This window comes from Cystoisospora suis (assembly GCF_002600585.1).
Source record: "Cystoisospora suis strain Wien I chromosome Unknown contig_753, whole genome shotgun sequence".
Classification (NCBI taxonomy): domain Eukaryota; phylum Apicomplexa; class Conoidasida; order Eucoccidiorida; family Sarcocystidae; genus Cystoisospora; species Cystoisospora suis.
Genome location: NW_027153554.1, coordinates 12579 through 27737, shown reverse-complemented (window position 1 = coordinate 27737; position 15159 = coordinate 12579). Strand labels below are relative to the sequence as shown.

At 54.9% G+C, this 15159-nt stretch overlaps 2 protein-coding genes across 2 annotated transcripts; both read left to right on the top strand.

Annotated features, from left to right (window-relative positions):
• The first annotated feature begins 73 nt into the window (after window positions 1–73).
• CSUI_001876 (dna double-strand break repair rad50 atpase) lies at window positions 74–3706 on the top strand. Its single transcript, XM_068062079.1, has one exon. The coding sequence runs from the start codon at window positions 830–832 to the stop codon at window positions 3191–3193; it is 2364 nt and encodes a 787-aa protein (XP_067925947.1). The 5' UTR covers window positions 74–829; the 3' UTR covers window positions 3194–3706.
• A 192-nt stretch (window positions 3707–3898) lies between these two features.
• On the top strand, window positions 3899–13222 carry CSUI_001875 (met-10+ like-protein). Its single transcript, XM_068062078.1, has 12 exons — window positions 3899–4925; window positions 5478–5894; window positions 6098–6202; window positions 6696–6832; window positions 7006–7113; window positions 7636–7691; window positions 8125–8180; window positions 8698–8822; window positions 9560–10040; window positions 10990–11195; window positions 12083–12136; window positions 13021–13222. Exons 2-12 carry the CDS (start codon window positions 5519–5521, stop codon window positions 13147–13149), a joined length of 1833 nt encoding a protein of 610 aa, XP_067925946.1. The 5' UTR covers window positions 3899–4925; window positions 5478–5518; the 3' UTR covers window positions 13150–13222.
• Window positions 13223–15159: the final 1937 nt, after the last annotated feature.

Genomic DNA, 15159 nt, shown 5'->3' with positions numbered 1-15159 from the left:
ACCACTTGCCTGGAGGTAAACTGGAGCTTCTTTAAATATGCTGTCCATACACACTACCGCACTGCTAGTACGCCCCCAAGTCCTCCTCGAACGTGGGGGCTTCTCGGAGAGGCGGGCTTGCGTCCCTCCGCTGCGCGAGAGAGGAGCACATAGCGATAGTATAGCTTGCCTATCTTGTTGGGTCCGAGCACTCCGGTTCAAAGGAAGCTTTTTAATCGGGCGTGCTCTTTGCCGCGATGGCAGGCAGAAAGGGTACAGCTTTTAGGCCGCCCGTCATTAGATTCTCAAAGTGTTCCCGCGGGGAACTTCCTTTGGTTTAGCGTGACAATGGCGGGGGTTGAGGGCGACTGGGGTTTCCGTTCAAATTACTGGCTGACGACGGGACTAGCCTTGGCCCTTATCCTAACCTGCACCAGGGATGATCGTTCGGGAATGGGTCTCGCCAGCCACGTCCGTACGACAGGATAGGAGCAGGTCCTTCTTCGCGCTCGCAAGGAAGGCAGGCAGTCCGCTAGCTTTTTGGTAGCAGCGCGTTATGCTCCCTCTATCTTCATTCCAAGCGGGAAGGTCCCTACCCTTCCTCGGCCCCGGCATTGGGGGTCCTGGAACGGTTCTGCACTATTCAAGCTAAGAAAAGTGGGGCTGTACCACAACATTTCTTCAGATGAAGGTGCTTCCGACCTTCCCCGGTACGAAAGAACTGGCTAAGTGGTCCTCATACACATCGCTACTGTAGCCGAAGGTTATTCACAGGTGATTTTTCTCTCCCTTTTCCGGTGCAGCGCCCTGTCCTGGGCAGTTCACCCAAATTTTTGCGTAGCGCTCGACGATGGCTTCACCTCGACTCTGGGCTTTACTTGTGGCCTGCGGACTGGTGACTCCGCGGCTCACCTCCTCGCTAACGCAGCTAGAAGGCCTCATCAGACCGGATGTTCAAGAAGGAGAAAGACCCCGAATCCTTGCTTTCCCGACCCATCTGAAAGACAGCCTGAACACCTTTCTCAGTGACAACACTCTAGGCTCGTTGTTACCGGCCTCTGACGTAGTGGAACACGGTGCACTGAAAGCTGAACTGAACTCGACACTGAGGGAGTTTAAGTCGGAAGTGGAAAAGGCGAAAGCGACCCTGTTTGGTTCGATTGTCCAGCTTGACGGCGTGAAGGGTTTACTGAGTGCAGAACAACTTCGGGACGCCGTTTCCCACACTGGACTGCTGAAGCTCCTCGCCCACGTGGACGCTGGTGCTGGCGCACAACCTGATGAAGGAGAACACGTATTTGCCAAGCTGCTAAGAGGTGGCACAGCGCGCCAAGCGGTGCACGAAGCCCTCAGGAACTATCAAAGTAGAATTGTCGAGTTGAAAGGGAACTTGAAAGCATACTTGAGCGGACGGCAAGGTCTCGGAAAAATTGCACAGTCGCCTAGCTTCAACGCACTTCTCGACGAAATAAGCTTCGCAACATTACTGCGACCACAGGCGGTAGGTTCGAGCCCCCGTCGACTCGCACTCAAAGGCATTCTCGATCACGCAAGAGATCGCCTTGGTCCGCTGGGGTCGGTTAACAAAGCGGAGGCGGCAGCCGTCGCTGAATTCGAGAAAAAGCTCCAGAGTCTCCAAGACAGCACTGCCCGAGAGATTGCAGACGTGCTCAGTACCAGAAAAAAGTCGACTGATGCAGCGGCGGTAAAGCAACTCGTCCAGAAGGTTGGTCTGGACGGCTTCCAAGAGCCAGTGCCCTCCGGTCTTTCTACAGAGGAGTCGCAGGTACTAGCGCTGGCTGAAACGAAGAAGCTGCAGCTGCAGAGGATAAAGAAACAATACCTAAAGTCTGCCCAGGCGCTGAAGGATGAACTGACGTCTGGCCTGTCGGCACCGCTCACACCACGAGCTGAACTACGTGTAAGTAAACTTATCGACGCGTGGGTCCAGGGTAGACGGGCTGTTTCATCCCGGCAGCTGTCTGGAGTTCCCGACAGTCTGACGAAGCACGACACCATCTTGGCTGCCGCCTTCTCGAGGCTAGAAAAGAACCTCAAAGGAGATAGGTCTGGGGCTCTAAAACTCATGCCGAAGTTGTCAGAGGCACTAACAGGGTTCGGTATGAAGGTTGAAAATATGACCTCTGGCATCTTGCGTGACTTTATAGAAGCTGAGAAGATGGAGTCGGTCCTACAGCCTGGTTCTTTGTTGAATGCTTTGAAAATTATGGGTCTTAACAGTTCAAAAGGCCGGTTTGAGTTTCCGCGGGGCCACCACATTGCCAGCTGGAGCGAGCTGGGATTCGGCGAAGAGCTTGCGGGCCGTCTACAGGACGTCGTAAGCCTCGAGCAGTTCACGACAAAACTCCACGGTGTAGTTGGGAAGTTCAACGCGCAGCTTCCTGTTCTAAGAGGAGAGCTACGGGAGAAGCTTCTCTCAGCTGCTGAGTACATAGACCTTTTTTCCCTTGTTGATGGCAACCTCCTCGACAACTTCACTCTGAGATCGGCTCTAAGGCCCCAACCTTCGAAAAAGAGAGCCCAAGACGGTCGGAGACTCGAGGGTCTAGCAGACTATCTCGACGAACACGCTCGTTCGCTACAAGTCTTATCTGCTGCCGTCGACCGGCTCCTAGATGAGTACGAGGCCCTGGTTACTGAGCTTGAGAGGAGTGTTGTACAGCAGAAAGCTGCCCTCGCAGCAACCGGATCCGGTGATGTGAGGATCCCCCCGACACACGGTGACTCCTCACCGCCCGTCCGGCATACCGAGGCGGCGGGGCAGGAGACCACAAGGTTGACTGCTGTCAACGAGCAGACACCTGCAGATGATCTGTATTCTGTCATCCGGACGGCCGCCAACAAGAAACCAAACTCCCCTACTTTCCGAAAGCAGAGTCGACGTGCGGAAAAAGGGACGCGGCGTCTCAGGAGGTTAGCCGTAGCAGATGAGAGTCCAGCGCCTCATCTATCAGCTGCTTCAAAAGGTCCATCAGAAACAGCAGCGGACGCTCAGTCTTCCCCAAGCACGCCGGACAGTATGGAGGTGGCTGTAAAAGACTTCGTGTACGCGCTCGCTGTTATTCGACAGACGTTGCTTGATACCATCGGTATGGATCCCATACTCTCCACTATGCCTGGGGTGGAGACACGGATGATAGCTCTTCTGGAGAGAATAGATGCTATGGTCGCGAAACTGACGAACGCAGTCTGAGGGGTATGTTCAGTGATCGAGTGACACCGGCGGAGGCTGTGCCCGGCTCCGGTGACTACCCGTACAAGGAGCAGGTTTGTTCTGACTTTTTGCTGTGCGTGTTACACGCCCGCCGGCCTGAAGGTTTTTTTTTTTTTATATTACCGTATCCCGCAAGCACGCCGGCCTGAAGGTTTTTTCTGTGATAACGTTTTCTTGCGAAAACCTGGTTTGGAGGTTGGACAAACTAACGCAGTTCAGCGTGGAGCGCTTTCTCCCTTGCGTGGGCCGAAAGATGGAGAAGCCGATGGCCCACTTTGGTCTACTAACCTATATTCCTTCAGTAGGCGAGACGTAGTGGGTTCAGTGACTGGTGAACGGCTAAATTCGCGTAGCAGTCAGGAGTGAAACTGAACCCCCCCTCCGGCAACAAGATCCAAGCACCCTTATCCGCAGGAGCCGAGGACCGGCCACTGACCGCCAGTCATGATGCTATCAGACTGCTTCACTACAAAAGTAACCAGTGCACGGCCTACCAATCCTGGTTGCCAAATTCGAGCGAAATTTTTGGGTGGCAGCAAACATACTCTCGGCGTGGCGGCATGCCGCCCACCTGATCAGCATGCGTTGAAGGGAGCAAAATTAAACTAGTAACATCGAGTGGGTTGCATGCCCATACACTAGCACACCTGCGGAGGTCAGGCCGCTACATGGTGTGTCTTTCGTGTGAGGCGCCGCTCATATACTTCGACAGAGATTTCAGTAGGTTGGAATCTCGGCCCGCGTTGCGCTACCGGGCTGCGCGCATGCTCATACACCAGCAGATCCGTGGAGATCAGGGTGTCTATATGGTATTGCTCCCATGTGAAGCGTCTCTCCAGTGCTTGACACCGAATTCGGGATAGCCGGGCTTGCTTGGTGTGCGCCTGTACCAATGCTCCGAGAACCAAGTCCCGGGCGTCGCACTCGATGTCTTCATGATTGCGACGGTGGGTTCTTGGTCTCTACACCTTGCAGTCCTGTATATGCTGGTAGCCTCACGCGCTTCCACTTCGTTAAACATCGGCTTCAGCTTCCGGACGGGACTTGCATCTGCGTCACTTCTTTCGCTGGGTCCTGTACGCTTGTGTGGCCTGCGACTTCGCCTGCAAAAGAGTGCTTTTCGCAGCGTCACGCTCACACTCCCTACCTGCATTACGGAGGGGGTCAACTGGCCGCCACAGGCGGTCTTGCCAGCATGTTCTCGCAGGAATCCGGAGCGGTTTCGAACTACACAGTCTTGCTTTCCGACGGGAAACTCAGCACAGCCTTCTAATGGATGTAGTCCAGACCGCTCCCGCTTGAGTGCCTTCAGTTTGATCTCCACTCGGTCCGACTGCACCCGCCGTGACTGCCGGCCCAGAGGTTTCCTGCACTTACATGGCATCCGTGGACTGACTCCGGAGACCGTGCGTGGCATGCGAAGCACCTCGGCGAGAAAAAGCGTCTGCGGCTCTTCGTTGGTCACTTCGAGAGTGACAGCTTTCTTTCATGTACTTCCGTGTGACGGCTCTATGGAGGCTGGTACCATGGTGTCCAGCGAGGCAACTTCTTGTGCGGGGGGCGACTCGGAGAGTGCTGGGACACAGGGCCTGGATTTGAAAGACCACGCGCTCCACGGTTTCGACCCTGCGCGGATTACCGAGGATCTTACGCTCACCTGTCTGAGAGTCCCTGAGAGTGAAACACAGTTATTTCTCAAGAAATTGAAGAAGTACGTACTGCTCAGAGTGGAGAGCGGCGCTCAGGAGGAGGGCGACACACGTTTCTCTACTGCAGCGGTCTTGCTAAAGATCGTTTGATTGGTCTCCTACTTCTGCTGTCGCCGTGTCCTCTTGTCATGTTTAGGGGCCGCCGTGGGTGTGCGTACATAATGGGCGGGCGGCCTGCGCGATTGTTCTCGTCATCCGCTAGCCGGCAACAGGGGCTAGTGAATTTTTTGTTGTGCTGGACGCGGGATACTTTCCTGTAGTATCCTCAACAGTATGGTGTCGTGCAGACGGCTTGGGCGTAATCTCCATCTGACTCCTGCATGGACATCACGCGCGGACAGCCGGTCTTTTGCAGAAGCGAGGGCATGGACACACGGGTTAGCGGAGATGTCTGTTTTTTTGCCAGCTTACCACCCTGACGTGCACTCACGGAGTTCGGTCCAGTTTTTCTCGCCCAAACGGCATCTCCAGGGTGCAGGTCGGGGGGGAAGTCCGCGCTCTCACGCCGTATGTCCCACACCTATTGTGTGCCTGTCGCCACCTGTTGCTTACAGGTTCCTCTTTCACCGCCGCAACTTCAGGCCCGTGTGGGAAGATGGTGTCGGAGCGCTGCCGCCGCGGGATGATAATCTCGTTGTTAACCCTGACTCAGTACCTTCCGCGGTTACAGTTTCGCGTGCAAATGAGATGCCTGCGCAGTCAACAGTGGCCACATCTGACGACTACGACCCGGGCCTATCCCTCTCGACCCAGCCACCGAAGGCCTCGCGACTTCGACGTATTCTCCTGTCGGAGGGAATTGGAGAAGGTCTGTGTTAAAGACATTTCTTTCTTGGCAGCCTGGGTTAGCTTCTTTAGGCACGGGTGCCGTCGGGAATTGGAGAAGGTCTGTGCTAAAGACATTTCTTTCCTGGCAGCCTGGGTTAGCTCCTTTAGGCACGGGTGCCTTCGACAAAAAGAGATCCTGAATGGTTAGTGATCGGTCCATTTGCACTTCGCATAAATCAGCAAGAACGTTCGACGCTTCGAGTTTCTCGTCCGGGGGTGCTTCCCGCCTTGTGTCTCCGGTGGGTCGTTTTATTTCTCACGACCCGAGATGCCCGTGTTGACAACACGCACTGCGGTTTTACAGAGCTAACCACTCGCCTCGGAGTGATTCCGCTGGTATATTCAGACCTCCTAGGCTTGCCCACCGATTTACGGACGTGGCTGCGAAGTCAGCCTACCGCCTCCATCGGACGGCAGCGCGTACATCTGGCGTATTGTCACATGACAGCAGGTACGTGCCGCAGATCTGGAAGACCGAGAAGAGTGTTTTTGGTTTGACTGACCAGTTCACCAGTGGGCGATAACGTCACACTGAACGTGGCTCTCCCAGGGGAACGTAGAGGCTTTTCCGCCTGCCAAGCGGCAAAGTCCCGTGTTACGTTGGTGGCTAGATCACAGTCACTGGCCTTGCACACAGTCCAGAACTGAGCCGAGCCTATTTTAAGCTCTGCTGGCTTTGCCGGTTCGCGTTGAAGCAGGGACGTCGGGAGGGTCCCAGCTATCGCTCAAAGGGGTCGTCACCCAGGGATGCTACCTTGACTGTAACTTGTGATCCGGACTCCTGTTTGAGATATTCCTGGCTAGGAAGAGAGCGATAAAACCCTGTTTGTGCGGCGCTGACGTCGCAAACTCCAGGGGACAGTAATCGGCTGGCCTGTCGTCTTAGCCCTGGCGCTCCAAAGCACTTCCTAAGTGTTTCAGCCTTTCCTTGGTGTTTTTCTCAGAGGAGGCTCTCAGGAGGATTGTTCCTGAGGGCTTGGAGATGCCAAGACGTTTCGAGACAGTCGGCCACATTGCTCACTTGAACCTCCGCGAGGAACTCCTTCCCTACCGGTTCCTCATTGCGCGCATCTTGCTAGACGTAAGGGGCTAGGACGCAGGTCTGGGTTCGCTTTCAGCTCGCTACACAGGCAGTGTCATTGCTCGCACGACCAAAGACAGGGGAGCCTCGAAACCACTGTTCTTCTGGCCTACACTGGTAACCTATACCGGGACAGTTTTTAGTGTTTCTGGCTGACTGCTACGTGTCGACAGAAACAGCCAGCGTTGAGGACTGTAATCAACAAAACGGGCATCGCCTCGCAGTGGAGAGAGCTGCAGTTCGAGCACCTGGGAGGTGAACGGTTGTACGTCGCTCGGCTTGTAAGTTTTCGGCATTCGAGCCATCGTAAGGAAACTTTTCGGGTCTGTGACTTTGTCCATCTGGGTCACTGGTACACGGCGGGAGGTCACTCTTGAACTGCTCTTCGCCTGACGGACGGGTTTGTGACAGAAATTGTTTTTTCTCTTCCGTTTCCGCGCCTACAACGGGGGAGGACCAGGCTTCTTCGCATCTCCTAACCGAGCTTCGTTGCTGTGTAGCGGGTGCCCGAGGCGGCTCTATGCAGAACTGTGAGTGGCCTTCTAACGGAAGGCAGGCAAGAACTGTAGGTGTGCTACAACATATTCCTCACATGACCGGCTAAAGCGCGGGTCGGGAAACGTCCGCATGCAGTCGCCTTCTCCTGGACTGTGCACTTGCGCGTTTTGGTTGTACTTCAAAACATCATCACCTGCACATCGTAATGGGAATAACGGGATAGGGGTCGAGGAGACCCTGACGTCGAGGCGCCTTTCGGCCTTTCATGAGGCACCTCTCCTGTCTGGCCATTCTTGCTGCTGCAGAAGGAGAACGATATGTACTTTGAAGTTGATTACGAACGCGTCTACTGGAATTCCAGGTGGGCAAGGAGAAAAGGTTTCTCAGATCCAGTTGTTTGACAGAACGCCCACGCAGTACTAAGCGATATGCTGTCGCCGTGGATGTGAGCGTGGAATGCCTGCAGCTTTGCGCTTGTCTTTAAGTCCTACACGGGCGATTAGCTGCCTAGAGGAAACCAGGTCTGCTTGCTTTGAGCGGGTCACAAAGAACCCTCCGTTTAGCTGCCAGGTTGTCCGGGCCTGGAAGCGGCAGACCAGTGGGGACGCACGTTTTCAGGGGAATCGCGGAGGTGGATTTCCACGCGGATACTTTTTCTTCATGGGCCGTACTTCTCATGATCGCTGTTCAGAGCGCGCACACGTGCGTCACTCGTCCTCGAAGCGCGCGACGAACTGTTCACCAAGGATTATAAGCTTTTCGAACCTCTTTCGCGTGGCTCTTCAAACTTTCAGGTTGGCGGCTGAGCGCGAAAAAATTACAGCCGAGCTGCCGTCGACCTCTATCGTCCGTAAGTGCTCGTCTGCTTAGGTGGACTGGAAGTACAGGGACGGTGGCAGTCGGCCGTACTTCGCATCCCGTCTTGCTACTCTCTGTGGCCACCTCGGGGCGTGTCGTTATCCATCATGCCGAGACTGATTAGAGCAATCTGTGCCACACGTTGCGTGTATTGCTGGTGCTTCACGTTTCAAGTAGTTCGGTCAGCTCAACAAGCCAGCCGCTGCGTACGGATTTCTGTCACGTTCAGAGTCACTCTTAGGTGTGGCGGTTCACCATCAGAAAGGGCCTCTTCTTTGTCTCAGGCCCTTATGCGGAAGTGAAGCGACCTCGCTCTTGAAGTCGAGAGTCCCAGAGCGTAAACTTGCAGCTGCAACAGTGGTGGCGTTTCCGTGTTCGGGACTCCGCTCGACTCCGTGCGTGTTGCGAAGAAGAATTGCTGGTGCGATAACTTCCTGAGTTGCCCGCTGTCCGTACTTTTTCCTAGTACTTCCACCAGTTCTGGTTGTGTGCCGATTGACCCTGCGCAGTTGATATGTTTTCAGGGGTCGGTGCTTTCGCTCTCTTTCTGGCGAAGCGCGGCTGTCTTGTGCTCGCGAACGACGGCAACCCGAGGGCCGTGGACTGTATGCGGAAAAACATGAAACTCAACAAGGTAAAAACACAGACTGCGAGCGCAGCGAATCCTGGTAAAGTGTAGGACGTGTTTTGCTGTTCACGCTGTACTTCGCACAGCAGCCGTCTCGCGAATCGAGACGATGTGGACTTCAGTTCGCGGGAAATGAGGACTGATGGGAAGTCGCAGCCGGGAGAGGATGCGATTTGTTCGGCTTGATGCTCGAGCACACTGTGACAGAGCGCTACAAGACAGTGCAGCTGAAGGAGTGGAATCGAGTAGCAGCTGCTGCTCCTCGCATTTGATTTTTTCCACGTACGATACTATAGGCGTTTCTTCTTGTGTTTTGATGTTTGTTCCTCTGCAAGTAGCTGTCGCTTTGTGTGGTGCTTCCCATGACGGCTCCGAAGAGGGTGCTTTTTTTCTGGAACAGACAGGCCGTGGCAGGACGTGATTATGCCTTTATTGTTGCTCATCTGTGTTTCCGCAGTTGCCTCTGTTAGAGGCGTTATCGTGGGAGTGTTTTTTTTAGTACGATTTCGTCTCCCACCCGCGTCCAGACCGGTTTTGAATGGTCTACGGCTCTACAGTGGAAGAGCTACGTTTCTGTCCGCCCCGCCGAGATCTTGACTGCCTGCCCTGGAGACCAGCCGTACGCGAGACGGTCTGGATCCCCAGGTTTGCATGGCTACGTGTGCCCGAGCATCCGCTGCTGCAAGAGAGTTTTTCCGACTTCTCATCTTTCGTCTTTCGAGCCCCGTTTTTCGGTGTTGCAGATTACACAAGACAATCTGCTCCCGTTCAACCTGGATGCCAGAGACTTTGTTCGCCAACAGGCTGGATCACCACGGCACATAGTGAACCTGGTAAAGCTCCGGGAGCAGTTGAGCCTGCGAGAGGCCGACGGAAGTGGATGTTGGAAAGAGAAGGCGACGAGGAAGCGGAAGCGTCACAAGCAAAGTACTAGCAACGGACAGGACAGCACCGCATGCGCAGGCACGGAAGAGGCATGCGGAGCGTGCCCTGTAGTGTCTCGGGTGGGCCAGCCTGATGAGACCTCCGTCGAAGAACAATCTAGAGTCATACGAAACGCATGGCTGCCAAACAGTGGAGGAGACTCATCACTGGCTAGAGATTCGACCAGGAGAGTAGAGCCTGACGGTGCCTCAGTGACGAAGGTTGGTGAAGCGCCGACCATGCCCCTCGTCGAGATTCACTACTTGATGAACTTGCCTGAGCTGGCCATTGAATTCCTTGGTAAGCGCACGTCTTGCACGATGTAGTCGCCATTTTTCCCAGGTACTTTTGTCTGTGCATTCTGTCCCAGAGAGACAGAGAAGAGATTCCCGGTGCAGGCCCGCCTCGGGGGTGCGCCACTGTGACGTGCGACTGCAAGCAACGGCGGACGGCAGGCCACTTCACGTGTGTTCCTTTCTTAACTTGAGTCTTGGTGATTTTGCTTAGGGAGCGGCTGACGGGCACGACCAGTCGGCTGACAAGTCAACAGCAAAGCTGGTGGCTTTGGCAGCCGCTGCGTGCCCATCACTTCGATCCAGCGGGACATTCCCCGAACCGCGCGCTGCAGTCTCCTTCCACTGTGTTTTGTCCCATGCCCGGCTCGGCCAATTCGTCAGTCAGAAACGATGACCGGCACGAACCTCGCTCTTTTCTGGCGCAAGTCGTTTTTCCGTGGAGTTTCAGGAAATGCTTCGCGCCAGGCAGATTAGTGACTGTGGCGGCATTCGCGCTATAGTGACGCTCTTGCTCCGCTGCCAGTGTGTCGGGGGAGACGATTTTTTCGGGTGTTTTCGTGTGCCGCATCTGGACGCTCCCCCTGCATCAGTGGGGACCGATCCTGTCTACGACTGCCCGCGAGCGCGTGCGGAGCCAAGAGAGCCTGAACCATGAAACAAACGAACCAGCTTTTCTTGGGAAGCCTTTACCGTAGTCGCCTCTCGACTGGCGCATTTCTTGGGCAGTTGAGCTGAGCGCGCAGCGGTTTCTTTTCAGGGCGGTGTTCGTTCATCGTCTCTTTCTTCCTAAAATGCTGGAAGACAGCGAATGCGTGAGATCAGGAGGTGCAGTCTGTATCGTTCCAGTTCTTTGTGACGGTGCAGTGCAGTCGGCAGGAGGAGTTGCAGAGCGGTCAACTACAGTCTGCACGGGTCTTGAAGTAGCTCTCGGTTTCCTGCCGTGTACAATGCAGACGTTTTTCCAGGACTTCTTGCTTCAGAGGCTTCGCCTCCCGACCTCTATCCGCGTGAGAGCACAGAGAGCGAGACGTCGGCGGTAGGAGCGTCGGAAGGCCAGTCTGATAGCGGCACTGGGAGTGAAAACTCTCTCACGAGAGTTCGTCACTGGGTGCACTGTTACGGCTTCTCCCGTACGGTTCCACCCATTGATGATTTCAAGGTGAGCGCGGGGATGGGAGCGCAAAGATTTCGACCTGGGTTTCTGTAGCCGGTGCAAAGGGAAGGCCAAAGTATGAGCTTTTTCATGGAATAGGCTGCTTCTGCCGGCGTGATCTTTACTGCTGGCCCAGAGTGGTACTTTGAGATGTACCCGCTGTCCGTAGTAAACAATCGCGTGCATACACCTAGAAAAGGCGGCCGCACGAAATAGCAGTTCGCACTCGTCGCGGCCTGCTTGCGAAGTGTCTGTGGGTACGAAGATGCCTGACGCATGGTCTCTGGTGAGGCCTCCTAGTACGGTGCGCCACCATGGCTTGCGGTGTCCTGTTCCACAGTCCGTTGCTGATCAGAGGCTTGAACGTTCTTCGGATGGGCGGAGCACCCGTTCTGTGCGTTGAGGAGTATTTCGTTCTTACGGAGGAAAGCACATACGGGGGCACCAAGACTGTCCCCCTTGTTGCTGCATGAATGGGGCCCATCCTTTTCGGCCAAAGAATCTTGTGTGCAGGTCCTCTCCCCTTTTGCCGGGGTCTTTCTCACCTGGAATCTGGATTCGGAACAATCAACACGAGTCTCTGTCCTCTCAACCAATGTGTCCGACTTACGCATTGGGTCGGACAGCGTTGTGTGCTAACACTGTCACCTGATGGTAGAACGTTGCCGTAGCAGAAACGGGGTCACTGCGGGAAGGATCTAGGATCGTCTAATGTACCGCAGCCCGGGGCGTCGCTGCGAGAGCGCTTTCAAGAGGTGCAGTTTGCGATAAAGAAAATTTTGAAACGCGCTGCGCAGCCAGGATGGAACTTGCTTGGCGGTGAAGCATTGACTCAACGAGCATTTGGAGCATGCACGGTCGTACGCACGTCCATCTTCTCGTTTGCGTTGCAGCCCCGAGTGCAGAAGTCTCTTGGATGGTGGCCAACTGCCGTTAGCATTCGTGAGGTGAGTTCTGCGCACTGTAATTGTCGCGGACGTGCTGCCACCGGGGAGAGAATACCCGCCCCTGTTTCAGGGGTCCGGGGGTCGACACGACCCACAGCGCAGCCTGTCACAATCTGGAACGCAGCACGGAAGGCGGTTGGTCAGCAGGAGCTTCCTAGGAAACTTGGCTAGGTGTGTCTGCTCTGGCGTCGTACGCTGACGAGTTACAGGTAGCGGTACGAGAAGAGTGTTAGTGATTGCAGCAAGTCACCGACTGGCAGCCGGAAGGCCAGCACCGACCGATGCCTTCCCCGTAAGCCGTATGGAATTCAAGTGCTCGTTTCAGAAAGGGGAGACTTCGGGGCGCGTAGTCGCATTTTTAGGTGTCGCGAAACCCCAGTAAGCGTTCCCTCGCGCGCACTGGTGCCGGCGGAGTCCCTATTGTCGCGGGCCGCCGCTCTGTATCCATCACCTAGACGCTGTGCGAGGACGAAAGCGCCCCGTCATTCAGGGGACGTTGGTCCGGCTTCCCGCGCACAGCAAGTTTTGCTGCGTTACCGCCCGGCTGGAGCATACAGCTCCAGTTTTGGGAATCATCACGGATGATGGGTCGTCTAGCTGACCGTTTTTCCAGTCCCTCCAAGGGAGGCTGAGCTGGAATCTTTTTTTCTGTTGGGTGTCACCCCAGTTCGCTCGACATCGCACGTGATCTGGCGCGGCCAAGTCAATTACGCGTAACGGAGTTTACCTGGGAGCTCTGGATCGTCGCACTCTCCATTCAGTAACGTGTCGAGTCAAGTCGGCGTGACTTAAGACGTGGTTTTGGTCGATGTGTCTAGCGTGTTAAACGTGTAGAGCTTCGTGTGGGCCTGTAGCGCTTGTGTGTATCTCGCTGTCCTCTGCAGGTCAGAGATGTTGCTCCAAACAAACGTATGTACTGCCTCAGCTTCGAGATTCCCAGTTGGCTTCTCGTCGGAGGCAAGACTGCATTTCCGGCTTCTTCCTCTCCAGCAGAAGAGGCGCGGCCGGAGTGAGCCACGTGCCTTCCTCCCCGGTACCTTTGAGAGGCTACCAGCATCAGTCGTTGCTTGTCTGTTTTCTCTTTCGTATCTTCTTTAACAAACAAGGTGTGACGCTCAAGCCATCACCAAAGATTCGTGACCAGCGATTCGTGTTTTTCTGACGGTCGCTGTGTCTCTTGCACGCTGATTAGATGCGCTCTCTTACAGGCACTGCTGGTTGCGTTTGTGAACGCAAGGTTGCACTGATCGCCACGAAAGAGTCACTCCTGCTGATGGTACGACTAAGGGTGTCCATGAAAACGCTTGAAGAAAGGACCTCCGTGCAAGGAGTAAAAGCTGTTAGAGATCTCAGTCTCCCCCCCCATGACGTTCCATTCTGTTCCACCGCGGGTACCACGGTGTCGAATCTAAGTCGACTAGAGAAATTAAGTAAGGGCTTAGTTATCAAGCAGAGGCAGAGCGGCGGTACTGCCTGACATAGGGAGGCTAGTATTGTTTAAATCTGTTTCCCTGTTTACAAGCAGTCGCCCGGATTAGGAGTTAAGTTCATAGAGCGCCGATGTAACAACTACGCGATAGCGAACTGGACATGGAACACATATCACTCTGACATATGCACATTGTTCTTGCTACCATACTGGTTGAACAGTAACCTCGGTTGAGTTGTCTTAAACCTGGGAAGCCCACGTGAGTGCGTTATGTGTCAAGTCACCTGGAATGGGCGGGCTGTCAGTACCACTGTATTTCATGATTAGGGGTGGCAGCTTGAGTAGACAGTGATAAATAGAACGAGTGAATCTATGCGACCAGCGACCAACTTGCTGCCCAGCTGGTCAGACAGAAGAGGAGCCCTCCCAGCAGTGAGGACGCGTAAGGTTCGGAAGTCCCGACAGAAGATGGCGACTCTTCAGGTTTGTCGCTAGTGTCCGGAAAATCCGTTCAAAAAAGATGTAGTGATGGCACAGTGAGGGTCTGGAGGAGTCAACCAAACTGCTGGCGTTTCGACTTCCGAAGTTTTCTTGGGTAATTCGGGTTGCAGTTTCGGCCTGAAGCAGTTGCAGTAAGGGGATAAGGAATATGAACTCACTGACTGACTGGTGTTTACACGCGTGCGAATGTGTAAAAGCGCACTTCTCAAGCAAACCGAAAGGAGTACTGAAAGCCTCTCGTAGCACCTAAGGCCGCTTCGGGAGCACGCCCTCAGAGTTGAACCACGTCGCAGGGCGCCCTTGAGTGAAAGCAGAAACTGTAGTCTCTTTCGTAGAGAGACAGCCCATCATCAAGTAGCTCGACACTTCGCTTCAACCGCGAGGGTCGACGGACTCGACCCTCGCGGCTGAAGCAATCTCACGGCCCCCAACTGCGTCTCCTGCTACGTGTAAGGATACACGCGGGCCCGCACGTGTCGCAGAATTGTGTGGCAACTCCCTCATCAGCCGGAGTAAGCTCAGAGAAAGCACGGGCCCGACGGGCCAGCTGAGACGCTCAGGGCTCCCCCCCGGTGACTTCAACGCGACTGGGTGCACTACAGCTGAAGGAGAAAGGTCGGCGTGGGTGACTCTGCCCCACGGCAACACCTGAATGCCCAGCGGGACGGCAAGGCGAGAAAATATCATCAGCGCAAAAGGAGCGATCTCTTCTAACAATCACGTGAAAGCTATTGCTGAGAGTTGACCACGTATGCTCTTGGTTCTCTTTTTTCACGCGAGAGCTAATAGCTGAACAGCATGCACTTACTAAAGCGGATCAACTTCGTTGCCGGAGTGACGCGGGTTACTTACTATTCCTATGCACTCGAAGAGCGCATTGTAGCGGGCGGGAGAGCTCAGTGCGTGAGAAGCAGCAATACCCGCTCCTGAGAGACACGAAGGTGGTGTGGCCGACCGCGATATCTGGACTAAGCTGATGTCCTCTGGACCGCCTCAATATTTCGAGCCACGCGTGCTGCTCCGCAGTCCCAAGGCAACACAGCGCTCAATGCAAGTCACGCCCATTCTAAACGCACGTGCCCCTCGTCAGGCG

Excerpts from the sequence above, each read along its gene's own strand:
- CSUI_001875 (XM_068062078.1), top strand. The coding sequence starts at position 5,519 with ATGGTGTCGGAGCGCTGCCGCCGCGGGATGATAATCTCGTTGTTAACC. Across the intron at positions 7,692-8,124 it reads CGCGTCTACTGGAATTCCAG|GTTGGCGGCTGAGCGCGAAA; the intron begins GTGGGCAAGGAG and ends TCAAACTTTCAG. Across the intron at positions 10,041-10,989 it reads GCTGGCCATTGAATTCCTTG|ACGTTTTTCCAGGACTTCTT; the intron begins GTAAGCGCACGT and ends TGTACAATGCAG.
- CSUI_001876 (XM_068062079.1), top strand. The coding sequence starts at position 830 with ATGGCTTCACCTCGACTCTGGGCTTTACTTGTGGCCTGCGGACTGGTG.